The sequence below is a fragment of the Ornithodoros turicata genome, chromosome 4, assembly GCF_037126465.1.
Source record: "Ornithodoros turicata isolate Travis chromosome 4, ASM3712646v1, whole genome shotgun sequence".
NCBI lineage: Eukaryota > Metazoa > Arthropoda > Arachnida > Ixodida > Argasidae > Ornithodoros > Ornithodoros turicata.
This window is the reverse complement of record NC_088204.1, coordinates 63,280,887-63,299,926: the sequence shown is the minus strand read 5'-3', so window position 1 is coordinate 63,299,926 and position 19,040 is coordinate 63,280,887. Positions and strand designations below refer to the sequence as shown.

Here is a 19,040-nt window from a genome sequence, read left to right as displayed (position 1 = left end):
GATCCACCGAGGCTAATCCGTTAGTGATCTGTCTCCGCACCGACCAGATCGTGTTGTTTCGTGCAGCAAGTGCAATCGATCGTTGACAAAGTTACCGACATGTCTCCATCGACCTTGGCCGAGTGACAAATACCCCAGGGGGCGCGCAGTCGACCTTTTGGAAGAAAGATTCTTTTGTCTCGCTGCGGAGCGTCCTTTGTTTAGGCCGCCATTCATTAGCTGGCCACTCTTATTGTCCCCCGTTGCATAGGTCGCGTCCCTTCCTGTGGGACTATCTGCCGCCCTCTAGAGTGCCGTCCCCCCATTGTAACCTGGTGGATTAATCGGCGGATTAACGTGAGGTCCCCTCTGTGGTACGCGGAAGACGGTTTTATAATTGAATAGACGACTGTATTAAAGATTAGTCGTGGTACCTTTTTCTCTGTATCACGAGCGTACATCCACATTGTTTGGAGGATAACCTACTAGACGTTTGCGGAGATGAGCTTGCTCCTTATCTCCAAGTTCAAGAGATGATGACGTGCGCGCGGGAATTCCCTGATGCTGACTCGTTATCGTTGGGTGCTTGAAATCGATGTTTCGTCAATGTCTTCTGTCCGCGCTGCTTTGAGTTGATAAAGGCCGAACGTGCCTCTCTGCTCTGAGCGATAAGATTGGAAGCCGATTTGCGCGAAAGAGGTTTGTTGTTCGAGAACTATTGGGTTCTACTTGTTTTGAAAGGCTTATGAGGGGTACGTAACGTTTCGGTATTGCCATTTATGTCGATTCTGGGGGTACCCTGCTGCTGAAATTCCACGTGTCTCGTGAATAACGTGCGTGTACCCAAGTAGATGGCTTTCCCACGATGGCCCGAGGTGCTGCGTAAAATGTGGTCGGGCACATAAAATTGCTAGGTGCCCGCCGCACGCGTTTCTTCTTCTTCTTTTTTTTTTTTTTTCTTCTTTAGGTTGTGTGTGAAAAATTTGCCGACGTCCTATAGGTGGGGTGCCATAGAGTGCGCCGGTTCACCAGAAAGAGAGAAATGAAGCACGCGTATATGTGGGATGTGCTGGTTCACCAGAAAGAGGGAAAAAGCACGGGTAAAGCTATGGTGTGACCAGTGCCGTGTGTGCCAAAGGGAGTCTGGCCATTAGGAGGAGCCTAAAAAAGAGGCTCGACCTGTCAATCAAACTTAGGCGCATGTAATTGGTTACCGTTTTCCATGGGGGCTGCCATGACACCAAATTTTCTCCAAGATGGAGGATGGTGCTTGGAAGGGCGAAGCGGAGATTTCGTGACAAAAAAATTTCACAGACTAACGATGAAAGATGAAAGTCACTGAAAAGGTTAGCCAGCTGTAGGGATCGAACCCACATCTTCTCAGCCATCTCCAGCCTCAGAACATCAGTTTATCCCTTGTTTCACAGACTACTTTAATTTCATACTGTGATTATATATCCTCATGTACGCATCTGCAAAATCAGCTTCAACTTTCGCTCCGCCATCATTAATTACGTGAAAATGGGATGTTTCGTCGCTAACGTTAGGCCTAGTTAAGATCGTGATACCAGGAAAATAGCAAGAAGGACGACCCGTATACGTAGGATTTTGCATTATATAATTGCATTTTATTTATACATACATCTTTGCTCATTTTTGATTCAGTGTACTTACATTACGTGATATAAAACTTCATACCGGCTATCGTCTGCTACGAAGAAGCGGTTGTACCGCCGTCCTGGCCAATCACTTCTGCGAGCAACCATTTCTGCAATTCTGAGCCTTCCCGACATGCCCCTCTCTGTGCAGATGGCGTTGATAAAAGTGGGCGCAAAATCCGTCCTTTTGGTCTGTCACCAGTGATATCCGTTTCAATCCGAATCAAACGAGTTTCTCGAAAATGGTGGCACCCAGCAAATAAGGGTGAGGTATAAGTACTGGATGGATGTAATAATAGACAACCGTATTTCGACCTGTGATTGGCTAGACACATCAAAAAGTGGGTGGAGCCTCAGGTATCGGCAGATCTCATTAATGGCAGACTCCCTTTGGCATACACGGCACTGGGTGTGACGTCACATGCACGCCACCTATACTTTCCGGTACACGGTCTTACTTTCTGGTCATATCAATTCTGAACACATTTCGGAATTGGTTCGAGATAACGAAGAAAATGCAGTAATTCTGCTTCCCGCTTTTAGACCGCGAACTGACGATGTGAGATCATGTTCGCATGCAAAGAATGCACGTATAGATCACTGTCAAAATTGTCGAAAGAAATACGCGAATATAGGAAGAGATTGCAACAACCAATTCCTCCAGGATGATCTCCCATCACCACAAAGCTCGAAGGAAAAAAAAGAGGAAGTAGACAGGTAGAACTGTAAATTAATTATATGAGTCATTCAATTGCTGTAATTCTTCCTAATTAATTACGTCAAGAATTACATTCAATATTACGTAATGGTAACTGTAATTGAATTACTTCTGCAAGTAATTTGTAATGCACTCGGAATTACCTTTGGAGCTACTTGGTATGTGATTTGGGATACAACTCACCTCATCAAATGTTGAGTCTATTTCGCAATGTCCCGGCGATTTTCGCTCTTTCACGAAAGACAAGATTATCGTGTACGGACTATACACGGACGCAAAGCGCGTGCAGCAGTCAAAGCGAGGACAGTCCCACGTAATTCGTCGTCGGCGTATGCGTATGGTATGCGCTTGGCTGGCGTATGGCTACTCACCGAGAAGGCAATGAGACAAGGATCTCATCTCAAGTTCTATGGCGCGTTCCAGGTTCAAGACAGATCGGATCCATGTGACAACTTAAAACAATGCCTAGATGACGTCACTGCGGTGATATGTGTTAGAGCACATCCTTCTTCATTGCCAACACTAGGAAGCTTTCCGGTCCACACTTTCAGTGTCTCTTAGTCAGCTGGGTTCTCGCCCTCTCGCTATGTCCAAATTGCTTGGTCCATGGACAAATCCAACCCACCAACACTCTGCCCTAAATGAACTTCTGAAGTTTTTGGACACTGTAGGGACTTGGCTCCTTAGTCCTCACTCTGAAGCGACTCAAAATTTCATCACATTACAGCTCTGTCAGAAAAAAAGGAGTAACGGGGGAGTAACTTCCCACACGTACTTCATTTCCACTCCCCCAGTCAGTCGCTGACTGCCTCTTTCTTCGTGCAGTTGCCACGTAACTTCATCACTGCAAATGGGGACTCCCTCTTGCCGGCCAAATTTTAATGGACAAGTGATGTGTGACATCACCCCCTTCTCGTACGGCGACTTTCGAGTTATAAAATTGTGTACTACGGTGCAGCCATCCATATATTGCATAATTTTTGTTATATATTTCATGGTTTTGCACTAAAACTCTCAGTTGGTGAAGTTCTGACCCTTACGTGGCAGCATATCGTGAAATGTGACCTTCTGACACACTAATTACGTCGAATACTTATCCCGGAGTTTACCCCATTCGAGGATGCGCTTCCCAATGAAGGTTATTGGGGGAAGCTCGGATTTTTTTTTTTTTTATAGTGAGTGGTTCTGTGAGACTACTTAAATTTCTTAGATGGAGGTCACATCCCCTACCTCTTGTACTCTATCATAACACTTCCCTTCCTCTTTCACGCACAAGTTTTCCCGTCCCCATCGAGTATGTACTACGACGAGTTGCTTATAAGGGGATACACAGATATTTCGAAGTCAGAAATTTCACAGATGATCCCAAAGCAGCTGCAGAGGCACTGGCATAAATCGGTTTAATGGTGTCAGCATGATACCTGTAACTGATGTCATGGTTACTCCTGGGGAATGGAGTGAAGTGGAACTCCCTCTTGGAGGGTGTAAGTTTTACTCCAAAAGGGAGTGTTCTAAGTGACAAGCCATTTACTCCCCACTTTTTTCTCATAGTGTGGTGATGAAATTCCCCACTCATCATTTCAATAAAGTTGTTGTAATGTCCACAAGTAATCTGATGACGAGGCTACTGAAAGTTTTACGTTTGAGTGTGGCAAAAACGAAAGTGCTGCACTATAGGAGAAATAATTTGAAAGGTACCTGTCAACCTACTTGGCTACCCAGCAGTGATCCAATGGAGCATCAGTTTTCTTTTGGTGGTATATTTATGAACAGAAGTTGTGGCGGTATAATGAACAAGGACTTGAAGAAGGTCTTGGTCGTGAAGGCCGACGGACCTTATAACCTGACGCATGAGCAGCATTCCCTCTCGCTATAGACGGAGAAGCAATCTCCCTTGTGTTTAGCATAAGTTATAAAATTGCTCTTTTCCCCTGTCGAATATTGTAATATTTCTACTAAGTAATAAATAGATTTGCTCAGCAATTCCAAGACTGTACAATCCTTAAGCATTGTGCTCCACTACCACCACTCTTTTCCCGTCTTTCATCTAGTCCACTAGTCGTTTGTCTTTTCATTAAATACGTAGTTCAATTATACAGCAAAAATATCTATTGAAATCAATGCAATTCAGTGTAACTCAATTCCTCTTTATAGTTAACTGTAGTTGTAATTGAATTACAATTCTTATTTTGTAATAGTAACTAATTTAATTACTCTGAACATTGTAGTTGTAATCGTAATACGATTAAAAAAGTAATTTTACAGGTAACAAGTAAATACACGTTAGCAGTTGGCGCAGTTTAAATAATGTAGAATTAAAAATGTAAAATGCTTTACCTACGGTTATATAAGTAAATACGTAGTAGTAATATAACTAATGACTAAAAATATAGTAATATCGAAGAGTATCTAGAAGGCATCCTGTTTCTCCGTCATGCGATGCATCATCCAGTGCATTAGTGTGCGCGGGCGTTCCATGGCGTCGTTTACTTCCTTGCCTCTCAGCGCCTGCAAAGCGAAGTTTATCCCCGAGAAGGCGACCCTTTCTTCCGTGGAGCACTTCCACCGAGTCGCTGTTGCCAACGGCAAGAAAGGAGAGATCGTTTTTGCGCGTCGTAGAAATAAAGCTCCATCGAGTAAGTAACTCCTCGACGAAGACATTTCGCCAGACATGTGGAAAGACATTTGGAGCACTTTACCCATTTAAGAACATCTGTACGTTCTCTTGTTCTTCGAGATGGAGAAAAGTTTTCCGGGCTTTTTCGCAGTGTCGCCGTCTCCCCCGCCGTCGGCTATGATCTTCCAGGCGTGAGGCGTGCACTATACAATTGCTGCGTTCTGTACGGTTTTCCTTCCAAATAATTAGAGCCTGATGTACCACCGCTGGGTACGGCGTGCTCGGCAGTCTTGTTCTTTTCTTTATTTGAAAAGTTCGGAAATTAGTGTCGTACGATGCTCGAACTTAATATTGCGTATCAAACTTGGGTGCCCGAGGCTTTCACGTTCGTCTTTTGCGTGCAAAGTACTACCGGGCTAAAATTTTGCTTTTATACGGTGTTTCGAACTTTTGCGAGCGTGGTCTGCATCTCTGAGGACGACGACCTCTCTGGGGGCAAATTTCGTTGGTGATAGCGGCTGCGTATAGAGCAGCAGCAGTAAATGGCAGTAACTAAACTCGATTTAAAAAGACTAAGTGTTGTAAGTGAGGCTAACCACCGTGTCGGTCCGCCCGTAGCTCGGGATAATTTCTTTGTATGTTAAAAATTGCGCATTTGTTCTTCTTTTCCTTTTTTATTCCGCGTTAGCGCCGCGAAGCAACTGTGGCTATGAGCAGCGTACAGATGTGGACACATGGAGAGAGGACAGCAGGAAGGAGTGGAGGACAAGGGGGCTAGTATGCGTCCTGGGCCGACTTATGGGGGAACTATGCCGACATTCGTCTGGAAAGTCTTCGGAAAATCCAGGGAAAACCTCAGACAACACAGTCGGTGGTAGGATTCGAACTCACTACCTCCCAGTCTTCGGTACGACCATGCCGCTTTTTTTTTTCTTCTTCTAAATTTAAACATTGCACAGTGGCTTGCATCTATGTGGCTCCATTGCCTCGTACATTTAAATGCTCGTTCCCACTGCAATACCATAGCCTATACTACGGTCCTGAGTATAATAAAAGTAAAGAAATAAATTTGGAGGTTAAAATTGTACGTACAAGATATTTATATCGTTCCGCCTCCTTTTTTTTTTTTTTTTTGTGTGTGTGTGTACATGTTTTGAAGGTTGACTTTTCACGAACGAAGATCGTGTGCAACCGCGTATATCGCGCGGGCGTGCATTGTTGTAAACCTCACCTTGATCCATCCAATCTTCCCATTCGGCTCCAATCGTGACTTCTCGGCTTCTTCCGGCCTTTGTAAGTGTGAAGGGAGGAGGCGACAAACGAGGGAATATAATTGGAATTGTTCTCTGTTCGTCAATTATACACCTTGACCCACGTTGCTTCGACAGCTCCAAGCAGTTTCGAAGCCTTCGAGCTGTTTCCGTCGACTAATTCAGTGCGTGTTTCCCTTATTGATGACGTCACCACAGTCTCTTTCTTCGCGGTCAGATAGTGCTCCAAGGGCGAACGGCTAAGTGGCATTCATTTGAGATATCGGAAAAGGCCGAGAGAACAGTGTTTCTTACGTAAGCACTGTTTAGCAGGCCGGAAAGAGGAACTGCACCCCGCAAGTGCTGAAATTTACGCGCAGGGCCTTCCCTCCGTTAGCATATGTTTGGAGGAACTGTTCTGTTTGGAACTGTTTGGAACATACAATGGGGCTGGAGGAACTGTTCTGAGGCTGGAACACACAAACACCCATATTTTAATGCAGTGTTTGTTTTCTCGTGTGTGATCAGTGTCATGTGGTTTCATGTTGAGGATTAAGTATGCTCCCCAACGACAAACAAGTTGACAAACGACAACTGCGTATACTTGTTTACTGGTAAAGTAAGTGGACGTGTACGGGACTGGACTCGACTTCCTCGATATGTCCTGCGGTAGTCGTTGTAGGCCGCTTTAGTGCACAAAAAAGAGCTTATCTCGTTTTCGATTGTCCATTGTAATGTCAGTGTTTGTTGAGTGTTGTAGCATGCATATGTTCACGTGCACGATCCTAGATATGCCAACAGATGGGCTGAGGAAACAGGATTGGTCTGTAGCTCTAAGTATAGCGAAGGAAAAAGAAAATGTTACTAATAACACCGCAGTGTGCGAGTGCAGAGGAATCAAATTTATGTTTGTTTTTTTACCGTATTTTCCGGTGTATAACGCGCGCGTTATACAGTAAGAAAGTGCTCTGAAGAGGTCCTGCGCTTTATCTAACGGTGCGCGTTGTGCACGGAAATATTTTCCTGCAGAGTTATTTTTCAGGTCGGTGAATACAAATTCTAGCCTCTTGCAGAGTGTGCTGTGGCTTTCCCCCATATATCTTAGGGTCAGTTGACAAAACCGGCGAAATGGAACTGGAGTCCTCCAGCAGTCTATAATCTTGAATTCATTTCAGAAGAGTGGCGTGATTGAGAAGGGACGCGAAACGAAAAGCAGGGAGGAGACTGAAGTATACTATGACAGCGACGCTGATGCATGGGAGTTTAACGGGTTAGACTAAATGTGCTTCAAATATAGCATATACATATATGATACACCGCTTTGGTTTATTGTGTGTACTGGTGGCAGTACAGAAGCTTGTACACCATTGCAGTGCGCGTTCTGCATAGAACATTTTTTCAAATTCGGCTCGTTTTTAGGGGTGCGCGTTATACACGAGTGCGCGTTATACACCGGAAAATACCGTAATTTAAAAAATCAAAAAGAGAGAACCTGCGGCCTGGCCAAGTGGATATACTCTCGCTTATAAAAGACTGAAATATGGCAGTCGTCGAGAAAGGGTCGAGAGTGCTAACCACTACGTTACGCTGGCACCGCTATCTCCCACTCCATCCTGCTGTCCTCTCTCCATCTGCTCACGTCTGTACATTGTTCATTAGCCCCGGATACATCACGGTGCTAGAAAGAAAATAGAAAGAAATCAGAGAGACAACTATCAAGTCCGAAGCTTCCTACCTCCAAGAACAACAACACAGACGATACAGGTATCCTTGCATCCGCTTTATGATTCATTCACTCGCCGTCCTCCATTCTTTGTGTTTCATTTACCTATTTACTCATTCAATTTAATTACGACCTGATAGAAAGGACGCAAAAAAACGTGCGCATGAAAGAGGAAACGGTGTTGAGTGAAAACGTCCCTTTGTTTTTTGTCGTCCCTGACACACACACACACACACATGCGTTTACGTCTGACCGTGAAGCCCTGATGACTCCATCGGCTGCCCCCACCCTTCCACTCATTCTTAATTACAAGAAGAAGAAAAAAAAAGACGTTTCGCAATCAGTCTACAAACCCGTACTAAAAAACGCAAAGCGTTGCGCAAATCGACAGTTGTACAAGGTTGACATCAACGACGGGCACCCAGTGAGCCACAATGGGTATTGCGTTGCTCCCCCGGAGAAGAGGAATGCTAAATATGCGTCTCCCAAGAAAGAAATTGTGGTTTGTCTCTGTGGTGACAATGGGGGAAATGGAAGAATCGTGTGGGATGGTCCTTTGTCTTTGAGCGGCCTTCGCGGCTCACAGAAGACTTTTACGACCGAAATACTACTATGCTGTGCAGGGAACAGCGTACTTCATTTTTGTGTTGCTCCACGTTTGTGTACATTCGGCTATTGTTTCAGTTCCAAAGAGAGAGAGAGAGAGAGATGAGTTTCGAGCGAATGTTGTCGTGTCGTCTGCTTTGTTGAAACGCCCCAGTCATCACAAAAAAATATACCTTGTTGCTTTTCTTTCGTCTACGTTGTGCGCCTTTGTAACCTCTGTTTTTTGTTTCTTGTTCTTTCTCAGGTGTGGGCATAGTGCTGATTACAGTGAGCGGCATCGCGTGGCGACTGACGTCACACGAGGCGCCATCTTGTCGGGCCATGTTGGGTCTAAGGCCGGACGAGCCCAACCGGAGGTTTGTGCCCAGGGTGCCGCCTTATGGTCGGCCCAGTCATCCCTACGCCGGTGAGTAACCGAATAACGTCTTCTGTTTCTATTTTGACCATCTTTTTCTGCTGCATGCGTCTGATATAGATTTGCTCTGGGGATAGTTAGGCCGGCAAATGGAACATCGAGAATATTTGCAGAGCGCGTTCACTGTCGTGTGATACACGCACGTATCACCTATTTTCGTCGCTACAAGTAGCAATGGGAGGAGCCAGAACCACGTGAATACTTTTGATTGGTGTGAATATTCGACAGACGATCGAGGATTATCGTCCTCATAGAGTCACTAGTCTTCTTAAAGTGCCACTCCGGACTCGGAAAACAGCGTTTATTTTATTTAGTCCATGAAAAGAATTATAGGATTCTATACGCGAAATTTCAATCCTGTTTCTAGACGCTGTGCATTTCTGTCAATTTTGAAGATATGTTGAGCCTCCACAAGTTTCGATGTCGCGAGGAGTGGGTGACGTAACCATAAGATGATGTCAACCATAACATGATGTCATGTTCTGGAGAGGGCACTGGTCTCCTAGCTACGACGCTGGCGTCCGGGGAGGGTCACGTGATGGAGAAGTCACGTGACGCTGATCGAAATAGGGGAAAATGGGGGAGGCGTCTTCTCCCTGCTTTGTGTTTTCTCGAAGGACGGAGCGGTCGGAGGATATGTCACGTGGGGCTCCGCTAACGGAGTGCAAAAAGCGGCGCCTCATCCCCCTCCCCCCCGGAAGAGGCGAAGGGCAACAGCGTTGCCAGAGAGAGCCTGGGCGCTCCATCCGAACCTAACATGACGTCACAGTTCTCAAAAATAAAAATTTATTTTCTCTACCTTTCGCGTCACGTAGAGCCAAAATATTTTGCAGGAATGTAAAGTGAGGCAAGAAGATTTCAGTAACGTAACTTGGGTAGCATTCCGAAGACACGAGATTTAGTCCGTAGTAACACTTTGAGGACTTTTAAGCCAGAAGTGATCCCGATATTTCATCTGAATGCAGATCTCACACAAAACGTGATTGGCCCAAAGTAAACTCCTGTGATATCACTTCGAATAATTAATCGATTAGAGGCGTATAAGCTAATTGCACCCCTCGAAGAGAACCATTCTCACTACCGCTGTCACTGAGAACAGTTTTCACAGGCAGCCACGGCGTACAGGATATTTCGAGAGAGAATGATTTTTTTTTAAAATCCGTATTAGCGCCGCGAAGCAACTGTGGCTATGAGCGGCGTACAGACGTGGAGAGATGGAGAGTAAACGGCAGGAAGAAGTGGGGGACATGCGGGTTAGTGTGCGTCCTGGGCTGACGTCACGGGGAACTGTGCTGTTCTAAGTTTGCAAGAAAACAAGACGAACAGAGACAGCACAGCCGGTGCTGGGATCGAGAATGAAATTAAAACATTTTTATGTTAATATTTCTTGCTCTACACGTGTATTTTGAAAATTGTGACTGAAGACACTTAAGTAATTAGTTTAATTAAATTTAAGTGCAACGGTAGACGCCGCGCAGCCGTCGTCGTTTGCAACGATGTCGATACAGATTCTAGCAAGCTATATTCTGGCCGTCGAAAAATATTCGCACGTAAGCCTCGTATTTTGCGACAATATTCCGATTAACCGACAGGGAAATTCTGATAAGTTATTCTAGGGAATAATAAATGGAACTTCCGGTCGTCTATCGTATCGGTAATGTGCATACTAACTGCATTGATTACCGTCTACTCTGCTCCCATATATCACGTTGAGATGCGATCTCCGTGCACGCAGTTTTAGAATTCAGCTACTCGCTGTGCCCCGCCTTTTCCTGGGTTTTCCAACCGACACTTTCGAAGGAACGTGGCGACAGTTTCCTGCGAAAATCTTCTCACCGACACACCACTCGTAACTGGGATCTCACGCGGAAACGAACACCAGTTCAACCACACGCCATTGTTCCCGGATGCTATCTGAATTGTTCCATTTTGTCTAATTGCTCTCGTTTCCCGACCACCCCGCTGACCCTTCCGTTTTGTTTCTCGCTCGCGGCACGGGGAAGTGTTGCTGCTGGTTGATTGGAAAGAGACACGTAGGAGGAAAGATTGAAATGCGGCAGTCGTCGAAAAAGCCACACATCTCGTTTGCCGATGGTATGCGCTAACCACTACGCTTAGTTGGCAACGTCTCGTAGACAAGCTCTCATGTTCTTATATGCACCTTGGCGGCGCGCGTGTTATGTGCGTCTGTGTGTCTTTTCCAGCCTCAGCACAGTTACCTTCTATGATATAGAAGAATACTGTAATAAAAATGAAAAAAAAAGGGGGGGGGCTGCATCTGCCTAACGCATTGATTTGTCTTAAACTACGGTTTACCAGAGGGAAATCGCTGCTTCAACACCGACAGACGTGCTGTAAAATTTAGACGTTGCCGTAAAAGTTCCTTTCTTTCCCCCTCTTTCTTTGTTCTTTTTGTATCCAACTCTGCAATGTGCGAGCTTGTCCTCGAAAAGTTGCCCTCCTCCTTTGTGACGAGCGGAAAGTGTTAACCAGTTGCAACAGAAGATACAAAAGCACGAAATACTACACATTTGCGAAGTAACCAATCAGTCAGCCAATCAATCAATTTTAGTTGCTCCCGAGACCCTCCGAGAATGGCGTGCCAAATAGAGCATAATCCGTCCTCTGGAGATTGAAACAGCGATCTGAAAGCAGGCGAGGAAGCAATCCTCCAATCCGCCAGTTTCATTTGGTGGCGCGTAGGCCGCTCTGCACCTCCACCCTAATGAAATAGTGCGCGGTGATGACGTCCCCCGTGACGTACGCGGAATTGCGCGCGCCTTGTTGGTTTCCCCGATATGAGTGCCGCCTGCGGTCGATAAAGCAGCGACGTGGTCTGCATGCCTCTTCCGTTCTTCCGGCGTACACATACCTCTTCGTGCTCGCTGTGCGGTGGCGAAAACGCACGCGCCTACCGTGCGGCGACAGCAAATCGTCGCTTAGCGTGTGGAATGGCATCGAGAGAGATTCCACGCGTGTGGCCAATGATGTTATGCAGGCCTTCTTCCCGGTTTGCAACCCGGAACTCCGAAAGCTGTCCCACGTACATTTGCAAATGTGGCGCAGTGAGTGTGTACAACACCGCCTAGATAGAGAAAGGCTGCGCACCGCCTCCTCTCCCTCTTTCAATTAGGAGTCAGAATTCGTCTGCTACTGCGATTCACCGTTCTGCGAATTCAAGAACCCGCAACTGACTGCAGCTCCACCTGGAACCTGCAGACTTAAATATTTTGACAAAAAGTGCGAGACCCTTTCCATAAAATCAGTTTTGAGAAAGATTGAGACCGTTTTTGCGCTTTATTTACAAGTTAGTACGCGGGGGACGTTCAATCACAACTCGCTGACGACGGTGGTTCCTCTCCATGGCCACGACCGCTGAAAGCACGTTCGTGATTGGCTACAGTCGTTGAAAACACGCTCCTGATTGGCTGACACTTAATTGTTACATCACGTCGACGAGTGCGCAGGCTTTTTAGATAAAGGTGGTTTTGGTCTCTAGCAGCAGCGGATCCGGGGGGGGATCACCTCCCCCCAAACAGTGGGTATAGATCCGCCCTTGGTCTACAGAAATGGTTAGCTGCCTTGACTCTGCCCTTTGGTTGGCGTGGTATCTCTTTGGAGCACTACCAACCATTTGTTCAGCCCAACGCCTATCCCTGTACAGCAATAAGGATTATACATTCCTACTAACCGGATTCAGGTTCACACGTGATAGGGAATCATTTGTCATACATAGGCTCAACACACTCCACCCACATGGCATTAAGTCAAAAGCAGCTCTAGAAACACTTCGCAACTAGATTTGCTCTAGGTCTTCCTAACCATTTTTCTTATACATAGAGCTTACATCTTTCCAGTCTTTTATGTCATCGCAAACGCTGTACAAACAATGTCAGATTGCCGACAAGATAGCAATTCGAAATGAAAAAAGGGTGGTTATGAGCAAGTCTTGTAATGAAGAGATAGATATATAATTAACTGGTTTAATTAAATAAAAAGCCATCCGAGTTAATTTTTTCCGCCCGAAACCTCACAGAAACTCTCCCCATGAAAGGGCCTGTAAAATTTTTCCGATGCATGCTCAATATCTCATTAAGTATTTGTTACATTCAGAGCTCTCTCCCATCTCACACACAACGAAAAAAAAAAAAAAGCTACCCAGAGTTGAAACTTGCAGTATACACCTTAACTTTCGGTTCCCTCAATACCACCTTGATGTTAATGCCTTCAGGCTCTTAACGTACCAACAATAAACAAATACATCAAATAAATAGATGTAAACATGCATTCGGCTCTGACACACTTCTCCCCCCTAACAAAGTGCTGCCAAGGGTGAAAGTTGTCCCAGGATGGATGGATTTTTCTGTCAATCCAAGAGTTAATTCACAACATGCTACTGACCCTTTTGAATACACTCCCAATAATGAGGACAGTGCCCAGTAATAGAACAGTCTGTTTGAAATGTTGCCAGGTCCTGACCCAAGGTCTTGACTGCATTATGAATTTTTTTTTTAGACATTCTCAATTTTTGTTTTGCTATATAAGATTTGCTTTTCGCTGTTACTCGATGCACGTGCAATCAATTGCACAAAGTAAAGGCAGTTTTATGTGGCTGCATTATGAGTGTCAATTTTCAGCTGGTTTCCTCAGTACTGTGGTCGACACAGGTACAGAGCAAATATTCGTTTTGCACGCAATATTAGTTTCTGCCGTACATTGATCATCTCTAAACACTGCATATTTGCAAGATCTTTGGCATATCCAGGCAGTCTTTGGAAAAAAACATGTCTACACTGAACCACGAAGTTGATGGGAGACCTATCTTTCAGAACACACTGATGTAACAAAGCAAGTGTAACAAGTGCAACACCGATGTAACCCGGGTTTTTGTGGGCTTTCTGAACACACAAGTAATGCAGTTCAAAGACACGCGAAAAACACCTTTCTTGTTGTGGGGTTGGAGAAATATTGGGAAATATGGTTTATTGTGCAAATATACCTGACACAGGTTTTATCAAAAAGCATGAGCAAATGAATATAAATGATATCACAGCGATTAGGTTTATACACCGACACTTACGTGTACGTAAATTGATACTTAATATACCAAATTTTACTACGTACTACAATTTAAGTACGACAACCGTGAGATATACTCGCATAGCGTGGTAGAGAACCAGGCAAAGAAAACTGAACCATGATCTTCATGCACTGCAGGAAAACTGGTGTAAAAAATATATGTAGCAATTCACAGTTATTATATCGGAAGAAGCAAAAAAAGCAGTGTGTGTCCACACACTACACAGCTCCTGCTGCTGTGCAACCTCAACAGCCAAGAACCACCACGTCAATCAACAACTTCGACGGCAACTCTAAGCGAGTCATCCACGATGAACCCTTCGGCCTCGGCTTTCTGTACATCATACAGGCGCTTATTTCCCCATCCGACCTTGTGCAAACCGTCAGGCCTCGCAAGTGGATGGTAGCTGCCATCTCCGGATGTGGGATCGTGCTCGCTCGAGATGCTCTGCCAAAAGTTCTCCGGGTGAATTAACAAGAGCCTGTAGCGCTTGGCAAAAGGCCACTCCAGCTCGTCGTCTGTGGGCCCACAGCACAGTATCAGGAACAACTGAAGGTACATACTGTCGTCTGCCAGCTTTAGCTTTACTTGCAGACGTGCGGCATAGCCGCGGATAACAAACACTTCGCTGCTGCACCTGGCGGAGCCTTTCACGTTTGCCCTGGCTTTTATTGCCGCAAATCTCGGTACGCACCATACCATGGCTTCAAACATCTGTTTCACGAGTACCATTGTGTCCGTCAGCTTCTTTATTCTCTTTCCCACACGGTTATCCTCTTCAGCATCTGTCCTCTTATCTGTCAAGATTGTGCACTGCGTTGCACGCTCAACAGTAGATACAAGTTTCCAGAAATCACTCTTGTGTTCTGCTAGACTTGTTCTGCAAAATGGCAGATCTGTTCCGCAGGCTTTGTTCTGGATGCCGTGGTCGATAGTCTGAACAGACTGAGTTGTCCTGCTAATGATTTCGTCAGCCCCACAGGCCACGTCCTTCAGCAAATGCTGTCTGCCACACTGCGTTGCAGTGGCAGCAGTGAGCCACATCGTCTGTGTTTCAGCGTCTGCAACACATTTATCAGCATTTCCTCTACAAGCCTCGTGTGTCAGAAACACCTCGCTTTGTGTCGCAGCATCGGCGGTCTCTGTCAAATGTGCAACGTCATCAGTAGTGTAGAGTATAACTTCTGCCGCCATTGTCTTTCTTGACTTTGTGTTTGTATTTTCATTATCTGGCACCCCAATACTGCACTGCATAGCAGCATCTGCAAAACAGCATGAAGTTTGTGATCTAGATCCTGTTTCAGTTGTTTCTTTTTCCACAGCATAGTTAACATTCAAACTTCCCTCGAGCAAACCAGAATCCTGCACGTCCGCATCAAACTCTGTTGTCTTATCGACCATTTTAGTGTTGGCGTTACCTATAGCGTCCATCAGCTTCTTCAGCGTGTCAGCCGGGCACACTAGGGAAAATTGTGTTCCCCCATTCACTTTTGCATTGCCATGTTCTTCTGTATGAATTGTGTCAGATTTTATTACTTGACCATGACCCAGTATCATCCTGTCTGGGCATGGTTCCACGCTCAGTTCCACTCCTTCGAGGAGTCTCTCGCACATGTCAATGACGTCACTCATACCCTTCTCACAGATAGAGTTCAAGCAAGATAGCTGCACAACAATGTCATCTGTCTGAGACATATTGTTCAGACACACCAGAAATGTGCGGAAGAGATGGGCGACGTGTGCTACGATGTCCGTGCAGGAATGGCATGGCTGTATCTTGCCCCCTCTGTCCAGGACGTGTGTCTTGGCACTTGTCCCCTGGGCAGGACTTTTCTTCCTCTCGTTCTTCTTTGCGGGTGACCTTTTGACGGATTGCAGATTGAGCTTGACAGGGCAGGTGTTCTCGAAATGGTACAGCATCTTGCTTTGCAGCGTCAGCTCACTGCATCTGCATTAAAGGAAATGGGTTGCACAGCGTATGGATTAGAGTTGTGCAACAATCACTGATAAATATGCTCTCGTGCTTTTAGGTCTTGTGGTGTTTGAAAATCAGGGCTAATATTGGGTTTTATTTCAAATTACGTAAAATTTGGTAAAATCAGGCAATTTCAGGTGACAGAAAAGGGGAAAAACAAAAGAAAAAGCTTCTCGCTTTCAAACACAAGATGCTGAGTTCCCCGGTGCTCGTATTAGTGGCTAAATTTGTATTTTCCCTCTATTGATAAAAAAAGCAGGGTTTCATGCTCATCACGAGGCTTATCACCTTTGAAGGGTGCTGTAATTTCAACCCAGTGACACAAACCTTGCAAAAAAATGTCAGATATTTTTGTAAGAACCTTCTGATGTGGCACAGATTTGTTGTACGTGTGGTTACGCACATGCCACAGTTTAGCCGCCATCAGAGCAATTAACAGAAAACTTGCATGTCTGCTCAAGAACCGAAGGAGACAAACCTTGAACACGGAACGAAGTGGTAGTTGCACGACCGTGCATAGTGATCTGAAAGCCTCGAGATCGGTCCCACGTATTCGCAGCCGTAGGCAGCATTCCAGCAACAGACAGTCATCTCCAGGACTTGCTCTTTGCAGCTGTGCCAGTCTTCAGCCCAAAGAAATTTTGAGCCATCGATACAACACTTGTGCTCACTCTGGGCTTGCATGTCATCATAACAGTTGTCACAGAACGAGTGAGTGCAAGGTAAGGTTTTTATCTTGTTAGGGATGATGCCGCAGAGGCTGCAGAATTTGGTTTCGGGTGACGTGCTGACCACATTCACTGGGCGCCAGGCCAAAGCGTCTGCGAAGCCTACAACGCATCTTGTCACCATTCTGGAGCCTTGAGTAGCGCTGTTATGCTGTGCGGCAAAAAATCAAATTGTATGGTTCTCTTCGCCCGGGGAGGCTAGATTTTATGGTTCCCTTCTTCCGGGGGCTAAATTTTATGGTTCTGTTCCACAGAAGGAAAATTTGGAAAATCTTTCAACTTCAACTTCGTCGACAGTTTAACGTCAAAGCTCGATTGTGTGGCAGAAGTGCCATTCTAAAGAGTACAATCTAGAAACCGCTAGACAAGTATAATTACGAATTGTTTTCCCTTATTTTCTAGCTTTCTGCTCATGTGTGAGGCCTGACCCTTTGCTACGAACAGAATATGCAATAAAAATCACAATGAAAGACAACGAAATTCGTACAGGCTGAACTACGTAGAGAACTAGTTACGGTTTCCATTGTCATGCAAGACAATTTCTGACAGATGCAGCGTGTGGCAATTAGTTGAAGCTACAAACAAGATGAATTGCTGTTGGGCGTTTAACATAAATCTAAATGCTTCATTCTCACCTGTTGTTTCTTGCGTGGGAACGACAAAACATACGAACGAATACGAAACAATACTCCTTGCTCTTCGCGGGTTTTTGCCGTTTTTGCTTTCACTCGGAAGTGACGGAGGGACGGAAGCAGACGGAACTTTCAGATATCACGTGACTCTGCGTCGTCTGCTGCATCGCGTTCGCGCGTTCGTCGAGGGATTGTATTCTAGAAAGATCAAAGGGTGTTGCGTTTCGCAAACACGCATTTAGCACCAACGGCACCAACCACCGGTTCAGGTGGCGTAACTTCGCCAATAATCCTGGCGGTTACCGTGGTACAGGGAGCTTCCCAATGAAGACTTCTGAGGGATGCTCGCATGTTTTCTGTGGTGGGTGGCCCTCTTAGACTACCCAAATCCCAGAGCAAGAGGGTTAGCACGCCCTACCCTCTCCTGTGCCACCATCATCACTCCCCTCCCTCTTTCACCCTCCCCTGGATGCACCGAGCCGCCACTTCAGAGCAGGCTGACCGCACCTTCCCCCTATATCACCCCCCCTCACCACCACCAACAACAACGTTGGTTAGCCCATGGTTAGCACCCAGGGATGCTTTTTGTGCACCTTGAGTGAAATATCCAGACGCATTTTCATTGAGGCAGTTTTATCTGCAACTCAGTTACTTTTTCCAGCGACTTTTACTGATTTTCAGAGTATTTTTTCTCATAAGAAAATAAGAAAAACATGAGCGACAGCTGTCATCAGCAGGTGGCATAATTTGGCTAGGCAACCTCAAACTGACCTGAGTTTAGAGGTGTGCGCCGTGGCTGGCGCTGAGTGCATAAGTATGGTGAGCTAGAAATACGGGTGTGCCAATCGGCCTATCCAATGCATGGGGAAGGGGGGGGGGGGGGGTCCCTCAAATGACGGATAGATCGAGTCGTCGCTCGCAGCGAACCATGCGGATTCGCCACGAACTACAAAGGAAAACTAAGTCTCCGCCTGTAACACCGTGTAAGCAATAAAACATTTTTGATTTCGAAGCTTTCTTCAGCGGCAACTGTTCCTTCTGCTTGCATTTATGGTTGTCAATTAGGGGACAGTACGTCGAAGTCGTCACGTGACCACGGCATACGGGTGTGCTGACGGGTGTGCCTAATGCCACCTAATGGCACACACCTGAACGTCTCGATGTGATAACACATGCCATGCTGTGGATGTTCCTTCGTCACCTTATCAGTAAAGCGCGTGGGCGTGTACATGCTTTGATTCCCAAGTTTGGTGAACAAGAAAATAAATAAGGAAAAAATTTTAAAAAAATACGCTATCTCGTCGACTTCTTGCTTCGACAGACGTAAAATGAAGGGGTTCTCGTGGAATAATATTCCACTGGTGAAAATATTTCTAACATAGAGTGAGATCAGTAGACAGCAGAATGGTTCCTGTTGTGGTTTCGCAGTGTACTAAGGGCCACAACAGATTTTGTTCGTCAGTTTGTGATACTATACTAGCGACTCGAAAGTATCGTCGATTCGCCTATCTTCACCTGCTGAGAATCTTTGTCACAGTTTTGCGGCGTTTCGTACGAAACCTGTCCGTCGTGCCGTAAGTCATAAGTCGCAAGACATGCCACTGTCGTCATATCCCAAGCAGCACAATGTACTGAAAGTCGAGTGCAATAGGGGTGGAC

The 19,040-nt window shown here is 45.6% G+C and overlaps 2 protein-coding genes across 2 annotated transcripts in view; one reads left to right on the top strand and one right to left on the bottom strand.

Moving 5' to 3' along the window:
* The window catches only part of LOC135391677 (uncharacterized), an 83,156-nt gene that overhangs the window by 39,750 nt on the left and 24,366 nt on the right, over positions 1 to 19,040 (top strand). Inside the window, exon 2 of the mRNA XM_064622016.1 lies at positions 8,796 to 8,957. Coding sequence (XP_064478086.1) covers positions 8,796 to 8,957 — 162 coding nt within the window. The remainder of the gene's footprint in view (positions 1 to 8,795; positions 8,958 to 19,040) is intronic.
* On the bottom strand, positions 13,933 to 17,487 carry LOC135393310 (uncharacterized). The gene is made up of 3 exons (XM_064623782.1): positions 17,385 to 17,487; positions 16,500 to 16,900; positions 13,933 to 15,994 (listed from the first exon to the last, which is right to left on the bottom strand). Exons 2-3 carry the CDS (start codon positions 16,871 to 16,873, stop codon positions 14,314 to 14,316), a joined length of 2,055 nt encoding a protein of 684 aa, XP_064479852.1. The 5' UTR covers positions 16,874 to 16,900; positions 17,385 to 17,487; the 3' UTR covers positions 13,933 to 14,313.

Bases quoted from the DNA above. Each gene is read 5' to 3' on its own strand.
- LOC135393310 (XM_064623782.1), bottom strand. From the start codon at position 16,873: ATGGTGACAAGATGCGTTGTAGGCTTCGCAGACGCTTTGGCCTGGCGC. The intron at 15,995-16,499 runs GTTTGTCTCCTT...CCTTTAATGCAG, and splicing joins CACTTCGTTCCGTGTTCAAG to ATGCAGTGAGCTGACGCTGC.